The sequence below is a fragment of the Phocoena sinus genome, chromosome 15, assembly GCF_008692025.1.
Source record: "Phocoena sinus isolate mPhoSin1 chromosome 15, mPhoSin1.pri, whole genome shotgun sequence".
In the NCBI taxonomy this organism is placed as follows: Eukaryota; Metazoa; Chordata; class Mammalia; order Artiodactyla; family Phocoenidae; genus Phocoena; species Phocoena sinus.
Window position 1 is genome coordinate 45,936,553 of NC_045777.1, and position 18,889 is coordinate 45,955,441.

General features: G+C 37.9%; 1 protein-coding gene across 3 annotated transcripts in view; it reads right to left on the bottom strand.

Moving 5' to 3' along the window:
* XRN2 (5'-3' exoribonuclease 2) overlaps window positions 1-18,889 on the bottom strand; it is an 80,918-nt gene that overhangs the window by 26,625 nt on the left and 35,404 nt on the right. For all 3 annotated transcript variants that reach the window (XR_004345743.1, XM_032604844.1, XM_032604845.1), the window contains exons 16-24: window positions 16,151-16,269; window positions 12,846-12,981; window positions 11,486-11,593; window positions 11,293-11,382; window positions 10,077-10,149; window positions 5,940-6,023; window positions 4,809-4,906; window positions 4,099-4,178; window positions 2,803-2,859 (exon numbers count right to left, since the gene is read on the bottom strand). Coding sequence is in view for 2 of the 3 variants with exons in the window: in XM_032604844.1 (XP_032460735.1) it covers window positions 2,803-2,859; window positions 4,099-4,178; window positions 4,809-4,906; window positions 5,940-6,023; window positions 10,077-10,149; window positions 11,293-11,382; window positions 11,486-11,593; window positions 12,846-12,981; window positions 16,151-16,269 (845 nt within the window). In the remaining variant the exon portion in view is untranslated. The remainder of the gene's footprint in view (window positions 1-2,802; window positions 2,860-4,098; window positions 4,179-4,808; window positions 4,907-5,939; window positions 6,024-10,076; window positions 10,150-11,292; window positions 11,383-11,485; window positions 11,594-12,845; window positions 12,982-16,150; window positions 16,270-18,889) is intronic.

Here is an 18,889-nt window from a genome sequence, read left to right on the forward strand (position 1 = left end):
TGGGTTTAGAAGGATGCCAGGTGCCATGAGAGAAAAAGAGAAATCTGACAATGCTACTAATGAAAACATCTCTAAAGATTACATAAACCCAGATTACCTTTGAGAAGAGAAGAAAAGCAATGAAGGGTAGGCAAAGGGAAGAGCATTCCAAGCACTGGGAGGAAGGCACAGAGATGAGTGGGACACGGAAGGGACCAGCCTGGAGAGCAAGGAGGAGGTGTCCCTGAGGAGCTGTGGGCACTCAGGCGCAGAGCACGGCTCCACCAAGTTAGGGCAGGAACCAAAGATCGCCGAGGGGTGGCAGTGTTTAAGAAAGACGAGACAACAGATTCAGTGGGAAGGAAGGTGGCATAAAAAAAAAATCAGCTGGGAGAGCACTACGGTAATCCAGGAGGAGCGAGTACAGAACAGGCTCACTGGGAAAAGCCAGATAGGAAACATAATTGGGAAGAAAAAAATATTCCAGAGCAGTGGTGTAGGTACATGGAGTCCTGTAAAGTGAGAAGCCAAAGCTCCTAAATCTGGGCATCTGGGGGAACAGGAGGTCGAGGGACAGAACGGAGAGATGGGCAAGGAGGCGTGTGAGGGGCGCAGAACAAAGGAGCCAGTGAGGACACAGAGTCCGAGGTGAGACCAAGGGGGTGTGCACGCATCTACTCCCCCAGATGGATAGAAAATTGTGCTGCTACACCAGGAAGATAACTTTTTTGTGATTTAAAAATCATATACAGGTTTTATATGTTTAAATTTGACAAAGAATTATTCTAAAATACTATGCTAAGCAAATTACAATGGTGGAGGAAGAGCAGACTGAGGAAAATTCAGGGAGATAGCTCAGCTCTGTTCAAAGTTAAACTACTACTATGTTGAACGATTTATGGAATCAGAATTGGAAAAAAAAATCCTAGGTAACTGCTGATTGTATTCTTTAAGAATCCTTCTATGAATTTAAGATACTTCAATAACTTCTAAAATACACTTTCTCAATACTACAGATAAGACCTAACACGATGGGAAGAATCTACCTAAAGTCAATGTGAGGAAGCAACTTCTCAAACATGGAATGCAATACCAGATGCAAGCAAACAGAGAAGGGGGAAGATATCAAGAGTCAAAACAGAACTGGCAGCTGACTATGGAAGCTACCTTTTCAGATTTTTTGTTTATAAAGCAAAAATAACACTGGGCTACACAAGAAACCCTGAAACAAACACACGCAAAACTACAGTAAACTGCATCTCAGCCTCAACATGACCCCTCAGAGAAAACACTGAAAATCACCTCATACGGTAAGAGTTAACACTTTGGTCTTTCACGAAATCTCTAGGAAATCAACTCAATTAAGTCAATTTTATTATGAAGTTATATTCAATATATACCTGAATATACAGCTGAATCTCAGGTTTCTTTTATAAATTAATAAATCTTGTAAAAACAGTGGATACCAAACAACACCAAAGGCCATTTCAGGCTCAGAAATCACCACCACCATATCATCATACAAACAAAAACTCCAGGATGTCAAGTTTGTAACTCTTCCCTTGTGCAAGTCTCTATCCTAATTAGATAGTTAAGAAGAATTAACTATTTCTAGAGGGCTGTGAAGGAAGACCCTTGAGAACATGCTGAGAAATTGAGGAGCACAGCAAACAGAGAGGACAGGTGGGAGTTAACTGGCCTGAAGCTCGGCTGGGAGCCAAAGACCCCAGGGGTTAATACACAGAGTCCACACTGGCTCTGCCGCAGCCAGACTGTTTGTGGTGGGCACAGCAGCTTGGCTTACGGTTCTGAATCCCACCCTTAACAAAAGAGCCCACAGACAAAGAGCCAGGACAAATTATGTGCAAAGATAAACAAAAATTGTGGGTAGAGATAAATAAAGGCAACTAGTTTAGGAAGATTTTCCAAATTCACAATGGTTTTCTTTAAGTAAAAGCCTTTCTAGAATGGCAGTTGCTATCTAAATCCATGAAAGACAAGAAAATAAACATGCTTATACGTCACATTGAGAAATTTAAGTAAAATCCAAAATATTCCCTGAGAATGAGAGAAATAATAACGTGTGGGAAAGGAGTATTCAGGAACAGCTTTTACAAAATCCTTGAATTACTAGAATATTTGCCCTACTCTCATCTAAAGACTGAAAACAAAAACATAAACCCTGCCATCAAGATTAGTAACTACATACAACAGTTACATAAATGAGTAGTAAGTTTGATTTTTATCTAAATAGCTATATTTTACATACTCAGTAGAAAATGCTGTCACCATTGAAGAAATGAAGTATACGTTTTCCAGATAGCAGAAATTAGCCCCTTAAGTTTTAAATTGTTGATTAAAAAATTCCACAAATTCGTCTATCTCATCTTAACCAAAATAAAGTATATTAACAGTTTTGTTTTTAAACTCAGCAGGGCCACGACCATAAATGTAATAAACAGTCTTACAATACGGTGAATCTGTGTGGGCCTCTGGGGTGAAGAGGTCTGTTTGCACATACACAGCAAACTACTCCTGGAAACTCCTACTTTCTACCTCCCACTTTTCTAATCCAGGAAGAATCAGAGGTTGTTAGGGGAAACCAGAAAGCAGAGAAGCAAGCTTGTTAAATCAGTAACCTTAACAATATACATAATTTAAAGTCAAGAGGCTCTACTAGGAGGTCTGCAACACAGGGACTCTCCAATCTCAAAGCACTGCTGGAATAACAGCTACCATTTCCTGGTGAACCAGTCTTCTTAAACTTATCTGCAAGTTCAGAGCTGCATTCTGGGCAAATGTCAGCAGTTTGGAGAAACTTACCTGATCGCAGCGTTCTGTGTCAGATCCCTTAACATGGGAACAGGAGAACATACTATTCTAAAAAGAAACAAGAGAAGAACCATCTATTTGTGAATCGTAACCTTTTAGATAAGTGGAAGCAAGATGTTGCTATGTTTCTGAGGAATCGTTAAAATGCACCAGCAAAACAATATAATCGTATATATCTTTAAAAAAGGGCCTTGTCTTCTTTGCTTGTAATCTCACTAACGGAAAACAATGGGCAAAGGGCTTTTATCAGAATTTGTAAAGAATACCTACAAACCAAAAAGGGGGAGGTGGGGGGACAGATAACAGAAAAACACAACAGGTACTTCATAAATGAGGAAAACCAAATAGTTAAGAGATATACCATATGGCATTCAATTTCATTAGTAATCAGAGAAATACAACTGTCAACCACAAGATCCCAACAAGCATCCACCAAATTGACAAAAAGTAAGGTCGTGACAATCCCAAGAGTTTACAAGAACAGAGCAATAGGATCTCTCACAAACTGACAGAGATTATAAAATAGTGTAATCACTTTGGAAAACCCCCTGATATTATCTAGCAAAGATGAAGATACACATATTTTATGACCCGCAATTCTATTCCTGGATCTATACACCCTTGAGCAGCAGTTCTCAAACTCTGATCTCAGAGCCCCTTTACACTCTTATCAATTGAGGACCCCAAAGAACTTCTGTTCGTGTTGGTTATATCTGTCAATATTTACCTATTAAAAATTAAAACTAAGAAATTTTTTAAACACTAATTTAAAGATAATACTAATAAACCTATTATTGAAAACCTAATAAGACAATTTAGTAATAAACCTACCATTAATTTATATAACATTTTGATGAAAAAACACTATATTTTACAAAGCAAAACAAAAACAAATGAGAAGAATGTTACTGTTTTAACTTTCTTTAATACATGTCTTAGTATCTATCTTAATAGCTGGATTCTGTTATCCGCTTCTGATTCAATCTCTTGAGGTATCACACTACATTTAGCCTCTGGAAAACTCCACCATACACTCAAGGGAGGAAAAGAGAAAGGCAAACAGCATCATAACACCTTAGTATTATTATGAAAATAGGTTTGACCTTGTGGATTGCCCCAAGAGCTGGGCTTTGACCCCAAGTCTTTTTTTAGTCCAGGGGTATTCTGTTGTTTTGTTTTCTCACTACTTTCTCATTATTACTAGAAAATAAAACATTTAGGCAACAAAGTAAAAATGCTAACTATACATCCTCCCAATCGCTTCAATTATATACAATGAATACTTACTGATCTGGAAGAATGGCTTCTTCATCCAAAGAAAACTTTCCTTGAATCCCATGGCATAGTTCAGGTGGTACATCCACTGACTGTGGAAAAACACAGCCCTGATTATACACCCAAAAGATTGGAAAGCAGGGACTAAAACATATGCTTGTTCGTCAACGTTCACAGGAGTAACATTCCTAACAGCTAAAAGGTGGAAACCACTGAAGTCCCCATCAACAGATGAGTGGATAAACAAAATGTAGCGTATACACACAATGGAATACTATTCAACCATAAAAGGAAGGAAATTCTGACACAAGATGGCTGAACCTTGAAAAACTATGCTAAGCCAAGTGAGCCAGACACAAGAGGACAAATACTACTATATGATGCGACTTACGTGAGGTATCAAGATTAGACAAATTCATAGAGTCAGAAAGAAGAAGAGAGGTTACCAGAGGCTGGGAGGAGGGGAGGATGGAGAGGCAGTGTTTAATGTTGTTTAATGGGTACAGAGTTTCTGATGGGGAAGATGAAGTTCTGGAAACGGACAGTTGGCGGCAGTTGCACAACTTTGTACATGGTCTTAATGACACAGAATTACACACTTAAAAATGCTTAAAATGGTAAATCATGTTTATATTTTACCAAATTTAAAAAGGGTATTCCTGATTAATTAACCAAATAAATATACTGTTTAAAAACACTTCATGTTGGAAGGGGGACCGTACCTCTGTGGAACCTGTCTTGTACAGCTCTAAAAGGAAGTCGTGCAGTGGGTGATGTTTCCCCACAAATAAGACATCGCCTCCAAGACTGTTTCTTCTAGCTGGGGGGAAAGTAGGAAAAGAATAAGGATCAAACAATTATATCTGCAAGAGCAATTTTTATGACAACAAAATTAAAAGATGCATCTAAATTTTAAAAACTTCAAGTCTGTGAAAAATAATTTAACAATAGGTCTAAATAGGTGGTATGTCTCTGCAGAAGAAAAAAAACTTTGATGATAAGGTTTCAAAAATCAATGACTATCAAAAAAAATTACTAAAATATACCTGAATTATTATGGGATTGCAAGATAAGGGTCAGAGTTTTCTTATTTATACAGAACTCAATTTCTTATTATAAGAAACAAACATTCCCTGAGGAAACACTAATTTTATCATCTGAGAACAAAAATTATCCTAAGGATGGTTGATGGAGATATTATTTCTATAGGTTTGTTACACTGGTATTAAATAAATTTTCCAATTGAGCCCAGCCTTGCAATTTCCCAATATTTTAACTGTCAGTATTAATGACAAAATCCCACTTTTTGTGAAAAATAACATTTCAAGTTAACACTCTGAGAGCAAATGCTTTTGACTCAACTTAACCTTCAAGCAAAGTTATTGTTATTTGGGGGGTAGGGGAGGAGGAAGGGAAGAAGGGAGATGGAGGAAATCTAATACTTATAACTTAAAAGTTTCATTTACTATTCAATTTACAGATAATAAATTTTAAGAAACAAATTTAACTTTTGTTACAAAGAAGTAAAATCAGTGATTTTGCCCCCTTTGTGAAAAATTCACAAATGAAAAAATAAGGTCTAATTTTTTTTTTTTTTTGCGGTACGCGGGCCTCTCCCGCTGCGGAGCACAGGCTCCAGACGCGCAGGCTCAGCGGCCATGGCTCACGGGCCCAGCCGCTCTGCGGCATGTGGGATCTTCCCAGACCGGGGCACGAACCCGTGTCCCCTGCATCGGCAGGCGGACTCTCAACAACTGCGCCACCAGGGAAGCCCAAAAGGTCTAATTTTATAAGGAAACGTGAAGTCTGTGTCCCACAGACTCACTGCTGCCTGAGTGGGGCGTTGGCCTTACTCTCTTCAGGGGTGAGGTCCGGGTACACCTCTTCCAGGGCAGCTCGCAGTCTTCGCTCATCCACGAACGGCAACAGAGCTACACCTGGGGACATAAACGCACACCAACCGCCCAGCTATTAGGGTCACCTAAATTCCAACTGGTCCAAATGAACATTTCTAGTAGAATATCCCTGCTAATATAAAAACATTTGGGAACTGAACTCTAATCTTTAGCCAAAATTCAAACGTAGAAGAAAAAATTCCAAATTTCCCACCCTTAAAATGGCTCATATGGAAAACCATGTTTGATCTTAACTCTGTGATAATAAAAATTTTAAATTAAATGAACAAGTGGCCACCTATACACCAGCCTCTCTCTGTTCTCGCCCTCCTTACTAGATGCCCTCGGGCAAACCAGTCAATCTCCCAAAGGCTTGGGTTCATCCTTTCATCTTTTTAGGACCTTGGTTTCTTCTTTTGTACAGAGATCATTCAACAAAAATACTCAGAAGTTCTGTTTAACTAGAATACTTGAAATGACTCTTGCAGCTCTAAAATTGCATAATATTCTGTTATATTTTAAGACCTAATAATTAACTTATACACACAAAAATTTTAGACACTTGTTTGCTTAAATTTTAGGGGCGGGTAGAACAGATTATTTTCAGGTTGAAAATTGTCCCCTGGAGTGTGCTAGAATTGAGATTTGTGCTTTATCTGGACCCATGTGCATAATCTTCAAAGAAACACACCAGTAATACGATATCTATTACTAGAAAAATATACGAAGTTACTGAAGCATAATAAGTGCTGCTGTATACAGTAAAAATAGTATTTTGGCCAAATAAGAATTTTAAGATAAATAGCAAAGAGAAATGTTAAATAAAGCTAAATAATTTTGAAACTACTGCCACTCAAAACTGCTGTATTTGTGATTTTTTCCCTTTAAAATGATGAGAAATGAAAGGTTTCCAAAGTTGTCATTAATTATTTAGCTACCATATTTTCAAAGTTAGGAAACGTCTTCAATTGTACTACAAGTAAGGAGAATACCTAGACCTAGTTAAGGAGAATACTAACTTCTAGTGTGAATTTTATGGGGCCTAAAAAGCTGGTAAACACTTAGATGGAAAAAACTTACAAAGTTGTTCAAGTGGTAATTAGTCATTCACTTAACAAAAGTTATAACATGAAAAACTACAACACTATCTAGCTTTCGTTTTCTACCTACTAGATTTAGGATCTAAACAAATTATCAGAAAGACTTTCCTACAATATCAACTCCAGAAGCTAATTCCAAACAGTAAGCAACTTGCAGTGCTAATGACAGCCATATGGTTAACAAGTAACGAACGAGCCCTACTGGCCAAGGGAGGAAGGAACGCCTTACACCCAGGTGTGACAGTGGTAGTGCTTGAGAATGAGCTGATAGTAAAAATGACAGCAGCAGCAGCTACTTTTTTCTGAGCACCTATTTCCTATGTTACATGCTTTGGTTCATTTAAACCTCTCAACAGTCCAGAGGCAGCCCAAATGGTGGTAATATTTAGTTAAACACAGTGGTCAGACTCTCTGGGTTCAGATCTTAGTTCTGACACTGTGTGACTCTGATCAAATTACTTAAATTCTCTGTTCATATATAAAATACACAGCATTCGAAATATCTATGCTATATATATTTTTTTTAAAGAAGATGTTGGAGGTAGGAGTTTATTAATTAATCTATTTATTTTTGCTGTGTTGGGTCTTCGTTTCTGTGCGAGGGCTTTCTCTAGTTGTGGCAAGCAGGGGCCACTCTTCATCGCGGTGCGCGGGCCTCTCACTATCGCGGCCTCTCTTGCTGCGGAGCACAGGCTCCAGACACACAGGCTCAGTAGTTGTGGCTCACGGGCCTAGTTGCTCCGCGGCATGTGGGATCCTCCCAGACCAGGGCTCAAACCCATGTCCCCTGCATTAGCAGGCAGATTCTCAACCGCTGAGGAATCAGGAAAGCCCTACGCTATATTATTATATATAATTGTAAGTACGCATGGTCAATAAATATTGGAAAAATACCCAGATACATTTTATCATCTATCACTTTAAGATGTACTCAACTTAGGCAAGAACTTAACTAAGTATCATCATTACTTTCCATACGATTTAAAGATATGTATGGAGAAAAAACTACATCTCCTAACAGTAGTAAATTTTACCTCAAGAAAGGTATGTTCTTGCTACAGAGTCTAATAAATGAAAATATTTATATAAAATATAAAAATATTAAAGGTCTGAGTTTAAACCCATGCTAAAATTCATCTGGAATCTTAAGGGACCCCAGACAGCCAAAAGAATCTTTAAAAAGAAAAATAAAGTTGGAGGACTCACATCTCCTGATTTCAAAACTGACTACAAAGCTACAGTAATTAAAACAGTATGGTGCTGGCATAAGACGGACATTCTGACCAATGGAATAAACAGCCCAGAAATAAACCATCATACGCACTCAAATGATTTTCAACAAGGGTGCCAAGACCACTCAGTGGGGAAAGGGCAGTCTCTCCAACAACCGGTGGTGGGAAAACGGATATCCACATGCAAAAGAATGAAGTTGGACCCTTACATTACACCACATACAAAAATTAACTCAAAATGGCTGAATGTCCTAAATGTAAGAGCCAGAACTATAAAACTCTTAGAAGAAAATGTAGGGAGCAAGCTTCGTGACACTGGATTTGGCAGTGATTTCTTAGACACCAAAAGCAAAGGCAACAACAACAAAATAGTCCAACAAAAATTGGACTTCATCAAAATCAATAATACATAAAGTACACCTATAATAAAACAACAAAAACCCAATTCAAAAACGGGCAAAGGACTGAAAAGACAATTTTCCAAAACAAGATACACAAACAGCTAATAAGCACATGAAAAAAGAAATGACCAACATAATTAATCATTAGGGAAATGAAAAATCAAAACCACAGTGAGATACCACTTCACACCCATCCAGATGGCTACTATCAAAAAACCAAATAAATATTGGCAAGGGTGTGGAGAAACTAACTGATGTGCACTGCCTTACTTTTCCTCTAGACAATTTATACTACAATGATAGGCAGCAAGTCACCTGCATGTTTATATACTTACTTATTCATTTAACGAACACTTACATAAATAACTTTACTTATTTTTACTTTACTACTTCCTGTTCTCCTATGCCTCCTCTCCCTCTATGTGACTCTTCTACAAAGCATCTTCAAAAACAACCTAAGTCCCCAATCTTTTTACCTATAACACAATATGCCCACAGAGTACAACACTTGCACAGCCCCAATCAACGGGTTGCACTTCCCACTATCATTCTGTTAAAGTAATATGAAATTCCTGTTACTACATAAATCAAAAGTCAACCCTAAAATCTCATAATTATTTCAATTGGTAAATTATTATTTATTCCCCTTTTCCTCCACAGTTCTCTTTGAGTTATTTTACTGGTCTCTGTACCCCAGAGAATAATCAGGGAAAAAGAATGAAAGCATGGTATTACCAAACATGCTTATCATTCTAGAAAAATATATGGTGGAAGAAGAGGTTAAAATGATTTGCTGAAAGGGACTTTGGTGTGAAGCAACAATTGGCTTACTGTGTGAGAGGCATTCTTGTGTTTTACTGTCATCACACATTTTTTGAGTGGGAAATATCACCTTACATTTAGTACTAATTTTTACTGCCATTCTTTCTACAAAGTCTGTGAAAAGAATGGAATGAGAAAATAATATACACATAAATAAGAAATAAACTTTAAGTATGATTAATGTTAAGTATGTAAACTAAATTTCTAATACATTTTTCAAAAGTTTCCACTGAATGTAAGTAAATCTCTACATGGATACTCTCATGTTTCTACATTGCTCAGCAATCTCACAAGGCGTCAGTGACTGAAAGGAGCAAGTCCCAAGTCCCGTTAATTAATCACAAAGGAGATAAAAAATATGATTAATGTATTTCAACCCATTTATTGTTTACCACAGTGTGACTATTAAAATATCAATCATTGCTAATCCCAGTTTGGATGGCAAAATATAGAAATTCTTTCGTCCCATAAATCACGTTTGTGCACAGTTTTACCAAGAGAAAATTATTTTAACGAAAAGGAATAATGTCTAAATTTTACCTTGCCATGCATACTTCTTCCCATTCAAATCAACAGCAAAATCTTCTGGGTAGAAGTCAATTATACTAGAATCCTATACCAGGAAGACAAGTAAAGATTCAAAAAGTGAAGTCACATATTTCTGTTACAAAGAATTGGACATAACATTTGATCACGTTATCATGCCTGATAAGAAAATGAGCGTCCTTTCCTTTTAAAAATGGCATTCCTTGGGCTTTCCTGGTGGCGCTGTGGTTGAGAGTCCGCCTGCCGATGCAGGCGACACGGGTTCGTGCCCTGGTCCGGGAAGATCCCACATGCTGTGGAGCGGCTGTGCCCGTGAGCCATGGCTGCTGAGCCTGCGCGTCCGGAGCCTGTGCTCCGCAACGGGAGAGGCCACAACAGTGAGAGGCCCGCGTACCACACACACAAAAAAGTATTCTTTAAATTGCAGGTCTAGTGAAACAAAATTAACTAATACATTTATTTATTTTTGGCTGTGTTGGGTCTTCGTTGCTGCACACGGGCTTTCTCTAGTTGCGGCAAACAGGTACTCTTCTTTGCGGTGCACGGGCTTCTCATTGCGGTGGCTCCTCTTGTTGCAGAGCACGGGCTCTAGAGCACAGGCTCGGTAGTTGTGGCACACGGGCTTCGTTGCTCCACGGCATGTGGGATCTTCCTGGACCAGGGCTCGAACCAATGTACCCTGCATTGGCAGGCAGATTCTTAACCACTGCGCCACCAGGGAAGCCCCAACAATTATATTTTAAAAGAGGGGAAAAAAGGCATAATTATAGAGGAATTTTAAAGCAGACAGCTGTGGACCCGGTGTAGAGTGAAGAGCTTACTTACCCCACCTCCCAGCTGGGTCTCACTCCTCGCCCACAAAACCAGCTGGGAGGGGATTTCAAGCGGGCCAGCCTTAGCTCTAGCAGCCACCACACAGGCTGGCAACAACCAAAAATAATAGCTTACAGGTAGGCTGAGAATAAAAAAACTGTTCTAAGAATTTCTCCCAAACACAAATGATTTTCTTTTTACTAAGTTGGGTCCTGATGGCCAAGGAAAGCAGGAAAAGAATAAAGTGGTGAAAAATATACAGAACTCAAATACTTTTACTTTTTTTCCTGCACTTCACTCTCTTAACTATGAGATGCAAGACGAATTGTGGCTAATGTTGGTAAAATGTACGACAAAAATCCAGTTACCAACACACTCAAAATACTAAAAGACTCACGGGATCACTCATGAGCTTCCGCCATGATGGAGGTAGAAAGTTACCACTTGCAGCTGGAAAAACCCCCATAAGTTGTTCCAGTGGTTTAAACTGTAAAAAAGAAAAAAAAAAAAAAAAACTTTAGCATACAACACACAATTTTTATCTAAGCCAAAATTCTATAAATTTTATGGCTCTAAATAGTTAAGCTTACCGGTTTGGTACCCTTCTCAAAATCAGAAGCCATATCTGCAATACCTTCAAAGTCTGAAGCGAATGGTGCATAATGGAATGGATAATACCACTTCCAGGACGCACAACCCTGCAATCATTAAAAACAGCAAACCCAAAAATCTATGTTAATGATATACACAGAAAAAAACAAATAAAAATTAGACTGTTAACCTATATATTCTATTTATAAAACACAACTTCTAGTATATATTCCATGCATTAAGTTTTTCCATGAGTCGTAAGTTATTTTGATTAAATCTGAACTTTTTACTTCATATCAATGGCCCCTTGATTTAAAAAATACAGCAAAACACCTTTAATAATCAGTAGTTAATACCAAACTTTATATTCACAAACACAATTTGGTGAAGATTTTTATCCTTATAATGTGTTTGGTGGCATTTCTTTCAACTCTAGAGCTGCCATCATCAAATAAAATGAAGAGCAGCTGCAGCTGACACTTACTGAGCCTACAGGTGAGGAAGGGACTTCACTGTGATTGACAGTAAAACAGGCAAAAGCTTCATCTTACTATTCCCTATATTTTCAGGGAAAACTTTATCTTCATTATAAAAATATTTAAGTAAGCCCATCAAAACGGAAACAAGTTATACTCATAGAAAAAAGAAGTCTTCCTGATATATGTTTTCACTCTGTGCCTGGTGAATTAAAATCTTGGTAGGAGTAAAACATGAAATTAAAATATTTTATAGTTGATACTCAGCACATTAAATTACTTTCTACTTACTAATTTCAGATCACACCAAACTGAACTTGCTTCACTCTCCGAGCACAAAACCAGATATTAACTATCTGTGTTACAATCCCCATGTCTACCTAACCTCTCATCAATCTGGCATCCCAATTATCAAAGGCTTTAAGTCAGATACAGATGATTCCAATTAGAAAGCACTTCAAGTAACATCACTACCTTATACGGAGGAAATGGTATCATTCAAATTCCTTTCTAATTCTTAATAGTATTTTCCAGGCTTTGTCCTTTGTTCAGTCATTTAGTGACTATCTATTAGTTCCTCACTTATTTTTTTATTCCAATTAAAAAAACACTACACTTTAGTCATTTGAAAGACAAAGTATACTCAACCATACTCCCTGGTGTTGAAATCTTTTGACACAGCAAAAAAATAGCTTTGTTTATATATTAACACCTAAGGAGCTTTAGAAACAAATATTATTCAAAGTAATGAATTTCTAAATAGGAAGCTTAAAAAGAAGTCTAGGTTTAATCTCAGAATACAGCTCAGTAATACACATTATTATAGAAATTATGTTCCTAAAATGACTAACTAGAGGTTTAGAGGAAAATATTCTCTTTGTACCTGGTAATAATATCGAAGAACCCAGCAGAGTCCTTCAACGTAAGACTGCACAACTTTACGTCGGAATTTCTCATCAGCTGCATCAACATCAAATTTGTTCTTGTAGTACCGCTGTTTCCAACCAGCTTCCCATAACCTACAAACCAGGCAAAGCCAGTGTATGCTGAATTAATATGGTAACTGTCTACCTGTTTATCACCAAGTCAATTTATATTTAATGTCCAGGTGAAATGTAAATGAATTAAACAGTAATGCTAACAAACACGGTTTCATTTAACTATTTCTAAAAAGTCCACTTTCACAGGATTTATTACCAACTTAAAGAGAGTTAAACATCAAAAACTCAAACACGGATTCCAGTAAGAGCATTATAAAACTACATTTAAAAGAAGAATAATTACTTATGCTAAAGTAGATACAGAACACTTGTTTGCTCGAATTTTCATACTGTTTTACATGCTTTTTGATTGCGGAATAATTCTAAAACTACTTTTTTTTTTTTTAAATTAACTTTTTGGCTGCATTGGGTCTTCGGTGCTGCACGCGAACTTTCTCTAGTTGCGACGTGAGCTTCTCATTGCGGTGGCTTCTCTTGTTGCGGAGCACAGGCTCTAGAGCTCGCAGGCTTCAGTAGTTGCGGCACGTGGGCTCAGTAGTTGTGGCTCTTGGGCTCTAGAGCGCAGGCTCAGTAGTTGTGGTGCACAGACTTAGCTGCTCCGCGGCATATGGGATCTTCCCAAGCCAGGGATCGAACCCATGTCCCCTGCATTGGCAGGCGGATTCTTAACCACTGCGCCACCAGGGAAGTCCCTAAAGCTACACTTTAAAATTTGCTGAAGATATTTTTATATAGTTCAAGTTCCTCAGTTTGTTAAAATATATTTAAACTATACAGAGAAAGTCAATTAAATTACTTAAAAGAAAAAAGACTTGCATGGGTAATTCTTTTAAAAGTAAAAAGTGATTTATAAAAGAATAATCTAGAAACCAAGCAGAAATTATATGTATAACTAACCTACTCTCCCTGTGCTTGGGCCTCTTTGAGCTAAGAGTTGAAGGGAAGGACACGCATGCACATGTACACACGTATGTATGTATGTATGTATGTATGTATATTCTGGTAAAACTTAGAAGCAGGTCAATTAATTCACTAAGTTATCATTAATCACTGAAAATACAATGTGAAGAACCACAAAGTACTCATTTCTCATTCTCCAAGAGATGAAAACATCTTCTTAAAGGAACATAAAGAAGCTAAAAAAAAATTTTTTTAATCAGCACAGATCAAGAACACCAAGATGATTCTACAGTAAGGCCATTTTCTACCACGTGCCAGAGCTTACAAATTAACTGCAGTCATGTTTCAGAATACAGGTATGCCCTGCTTTTCAAAAGTTCACTTTATACCACTTTGCTTTTACAAAAGACCCCCATTAATACCTGTTTTCTCTAATAGAAAGAAATGCAGAGATTTCGCTTAAAAAAAAAAAAAGGCAGAAAGTGGGAATCTCGTTTAGCACGTTTGTTTTCAGCGTGCACCCCAGAAGCAGGAGTGGCCCCGCCAGCCCCTTCCCCAAGAATCACACTCAGCGTCTTAGCATCTGCCGCCAGAGCTGTGGGCTGTGTCTGTGAGCATCTGGGCTTTATCTCCATTTATTTTGTGCAGCAAGACGTGACCTAAGGTAACTCCTTCTTTACGCGGTTTCGGCTCTGAAAGGTTTCACAGGCCCCATCCACTTTCGGATACTGGGGGAAACCCGCACACATTACACATTTTAATTTCCCGCATACACAAAGGATTCACAGAACATCAATCAGGAGAACTATCCTCTATCCATGATGTGGATTGTGACCATTTTACAGAAAATATGAACAAAATAAATGCTAAGAATCCCAAGCATTTCTTGAGAAGCATTTCTACCTTGATTATCCCCAGCACCTGAATTAAATAATAAAGTACTAAATAAATCAAGTTTACTATTAAGCTAGTATTGATCATGATGACCTCAGAGTAAAACAAAAAAGATACTCTAAGAGGAAATCCATTGTTATAGAAGCAGAGGATAAAAACTCAGGTCAGGTAAATATTCAATGACCAGTCATCACAGATATTAGAATCTAACATCAAAGAACATTTCTAATTATAAACACACCACCCACATCCTATATAAGAAGCACGAGATATGGACCACCATTGTTTGCTTAACTCTGAACTATATCATGTTTGCTAAATTCTTAATGAGTTACATTTATTAAGACTGTTGGCCTTTAGCACTTGGAGCCCAGGATTCAAACCTAGATTTAATTACAGGAGAGGCTGTTAATCTTATTATATGATGATCTCCAACTTCTGGACAAATTAAAGAATCAAAGTTTCCCATTATAAATATTAAGTATGGGACTTCCCTGGTGGCATAGTGGTTAAGAATCCACCTGCCAATGCAGGGGACTCGGGTTCGAGCCCTGGTCCGGGAAGATCCCACATGCCATGGAGCAACTAAGCCCATGTGCCCCAACTGCTGAGCCTGAGCTCTAGAGCCCACGAGCCACAACTACTGAAGCCTGTGTGCCACAACTACTGAAGCCCATGGGCCTAGAGCCTGTGCTCTGCAACAAAGAGAAGCCACCTCAGTGAGAAGCCTGCACACCACAACGAAGAGTAGCCCCCGCTCACCGCAACTAGAGAAAGCCCACGTGTAGCAACGAAGACCCAACGCAGCCATAAATAAATAAATAAATAAATATACTTTTTAAAAAATAAAATAAATGTTAAGTATACAGCTACAGGGAAACCTCTGTCATGAAATATAACTATGCATATACAAGTCTGTGTTTTTTTAAAAATATACATATTTATTTCTTAACCAAATAAGTTCTACATATTTCATCTTGAGGAAGAAACTTTTCAACTAAGAAGATTAAAGCAAATCATATCAAGTATCCAAGTGTAACTGAACTTTCTGGGTTAAGCAGCTTGAAAATGTAATCTCCACGCAGTGACCTTCAGATCACACAGTCAGAGCTAAACACCTCATGCCTAGCCCATCTAGCGCCTGCTCTCACAGGGAAAAGTGGCTTGGCGGACGAAAACCTGCATACTAATCTAGATACTTAGGTTTAACAGCTATAGCTTACACATCTCACTGGAATTTACTGACTATTCTAACCCTCCACATTAATTACTTGTGGATAAAAAGATCACAGGCAAGCATGTGAAGGCACTGCTGCTCTGAGCTAATAGCATTAATTAGACCGCCTCTATTTCAGCAATTTGCTAACAAAGTGCTACCAAAAAATGGCTTCACCTGACGTTATCCTCTGGCTCAGGTTCACTGTCACTGTCTTCCGCTTTTCGCTTACTTCCTCCTCTCGGAGACGGGGAGCCATCAGAAGTGAAACTCGCGTTAGGAGACACTGAAGGACTCTGCAGACAATTATGACATTAGAGAGGAAGGACTTAATTATTCATTTCACATAAGAAGTTACATCCAACTGCTACTACCACCATGCTTCACGGTAATACATTTTTTAAGGCTGTTAAATAGATATTGGTAAACGTATTTAGAAAGCACAAAGACTGATCTTGGCCTACTGCACTTCCCCAAAAAAGAGTAATACGGTACCAAGCTTCCTATGCTTAAACTCAAAAGAATCTGAACATTCTTAGGGTAAAAACTGCTTCAGAAGAAAAAAGAAAAATTTAATTTTATAAATTTAAAAAATTAATACTTAAATATTTATTTTCTTTGGTGATTCGCTGATCTTATGAATTCACGATCACTGTCCACCAATCAAACAGCAAAACGGTAAAGGGGGAGAAAGATAAATAAATAAATTAGTAATACATAAAATAGTCAAGCTGGCGAAAATGAAGTTAAATGGTATGTGTTCAACCTAGTATAACCACTCTGGAAAGCAACAGTTTAGTAATAAGGCTCTGCCAGATAACTGTTAAATTATTTTACATACACTGTTTTAAAATTCAATGTACAAATAAAAATCTATTGGTCATCTTAGAAAAATGCACATCTTATTAGTATTTCAAAGACTTGGATACCACTTTAAATTCAGTATTATCTCTTCCCTTTGTACTTAACTCAATGAAGATAGGCACACCCTACAGTATTTTAATTTTAACTAAAAAATTAAAGTCTTCTGCAACTTTAGTTTTACGTTAAATGACCAAAAACGTAAGTGGCAAGAAAGGTTTTCATAGTAAAGGTTTTGTTCTATTATTCACAATATATTAGATATTTTGAGTAAATAGAATTTTTTAAATTGAGAGCTCAGGAGGCTATTTTGTTGATACTATAATTAGCATAAAGGCAGTTCACACCACAGGCTAAGAAAGTTTGTTACAACAAAGCAAAATTATATTTCACACAGAGCTTATAACACTTTCCTTTTAAAAACGTATAGTATCAATTTTACTCATGATACCGTATGGCCAATACTGTCCGAAACCCCTCACAAAACCCAGTAAAAAAATAAATCCAGGAAGGCACTGTTGCACTGGGAAAATGAGATGGGTATTTTCAGCCAGACAGACCTGAGTTTGAAATACCAAACCAGCCTTTCTCGGTGTATGGCCTTGGGCAATTTATTTAACCTGTCAGCCTCAACTTGAAATGGGGATGCTACCGTTCTCTATCTTCACAGATCACTGCAGGGATTAAACGAAACACCACATGTGAAAGATCAATAGTACACCTGACTCACTAAGTCATCACTTTTATTTTTAAACCCCACACTAATCCATTTGGATTAAATTATGAAGGGAAGTTGGGTAAAAAGCAAACTTTCCCAAATTGACAAAATATAAATCCCATCTTTAGATAACAAAAATAATATACCTTCAAGGAAAACATGAAAGGCGGGTGTCTGCTCTTTAATGCTAACCCCCTCACTGCTCTTTTCTCCTCTCCCTCTACCAACAAAAGGATTCCTTCTTAAACTTACCAGATTCATAACAAGTCATAAAAATTTTTTTAAATGCTGTTTTGTAATCATATTCTGTTAATTGAGAATGGCTGCAGATATAATGAAATCATACTTCAGAATGCAAAAATTAAAAACACATATTTATGAAGAAACAGAAGCCGTCTGATAAAACACTGACAATGTTCACCGTCAGCAGACATTGGTCAAGTACTGCAGACTAACACGCCCAAACAGCTCAAAAAAATCAATAAACAAATATAAACAAAAACACACCAAAAGAGCAAAGCTCAATAACTTTAAAGGCCATCTTTAACTGAACTGGTAATATGGCTTCATGATTACTTTAAATTCAGAACATTCTAGATGAAAATCCCTCTTTGCAAAGACTCCAAAAGAAATAAATGTGTCGAGGAATTAATACAGGATCAAATAAGCAACATAAACACCAACCTCCCCACTCTCACTCCCATGGGAGACGTTACTAATCAACAGTGGATCTGGTTCTGTGGAGCCTGACTGTAATACTGCAATCCTTCTCAGGGCAATCACAGGTGACAAAGTTTAAACCTACTGCCTCCCTGACATTAAGAAAAAAGCATTCTATCATATCATCAATATGGTGTTTGAGAATGCCAGTCACTTTCAGTTCCACTCTGTGGGGACTGTAGTCACTATGATCTTAAATGATGGACAGCAGCTTTTTCTGTTCTACTCAAGTGTCTCACTGCAATCCCTTTCACTGACCCTCCACATCTCACTCTGTATAAGAAAAAAAAAAATCAAAAATAGATACATGTACATGTATACGTCTGGCCAAAACGTTTGTTGGTCTTTTTCCATTAAGATGGCTCTAGTAGCGCTCAGTTGTCTTTAACTTCATTTGAAACAATTTTCTTTTCTTTTTTATGGCTACGTTGGGTCTTTGTTGCTGCTGCACACAGCTTTCTCTAGTTCCGGTGAGCGGGGGGGGGGGGCTACTCTTCTTTGCGGTGCGTGGGCTTCTCACTGCAGTGGCTTCTCCTGTTGCGGAGCACAGGCTCCAGGCGCGCAGGCTTCAGTAGTTGCAGCACGCGGGCCCCAGAGCATGTGGTCTTCAACGGTTG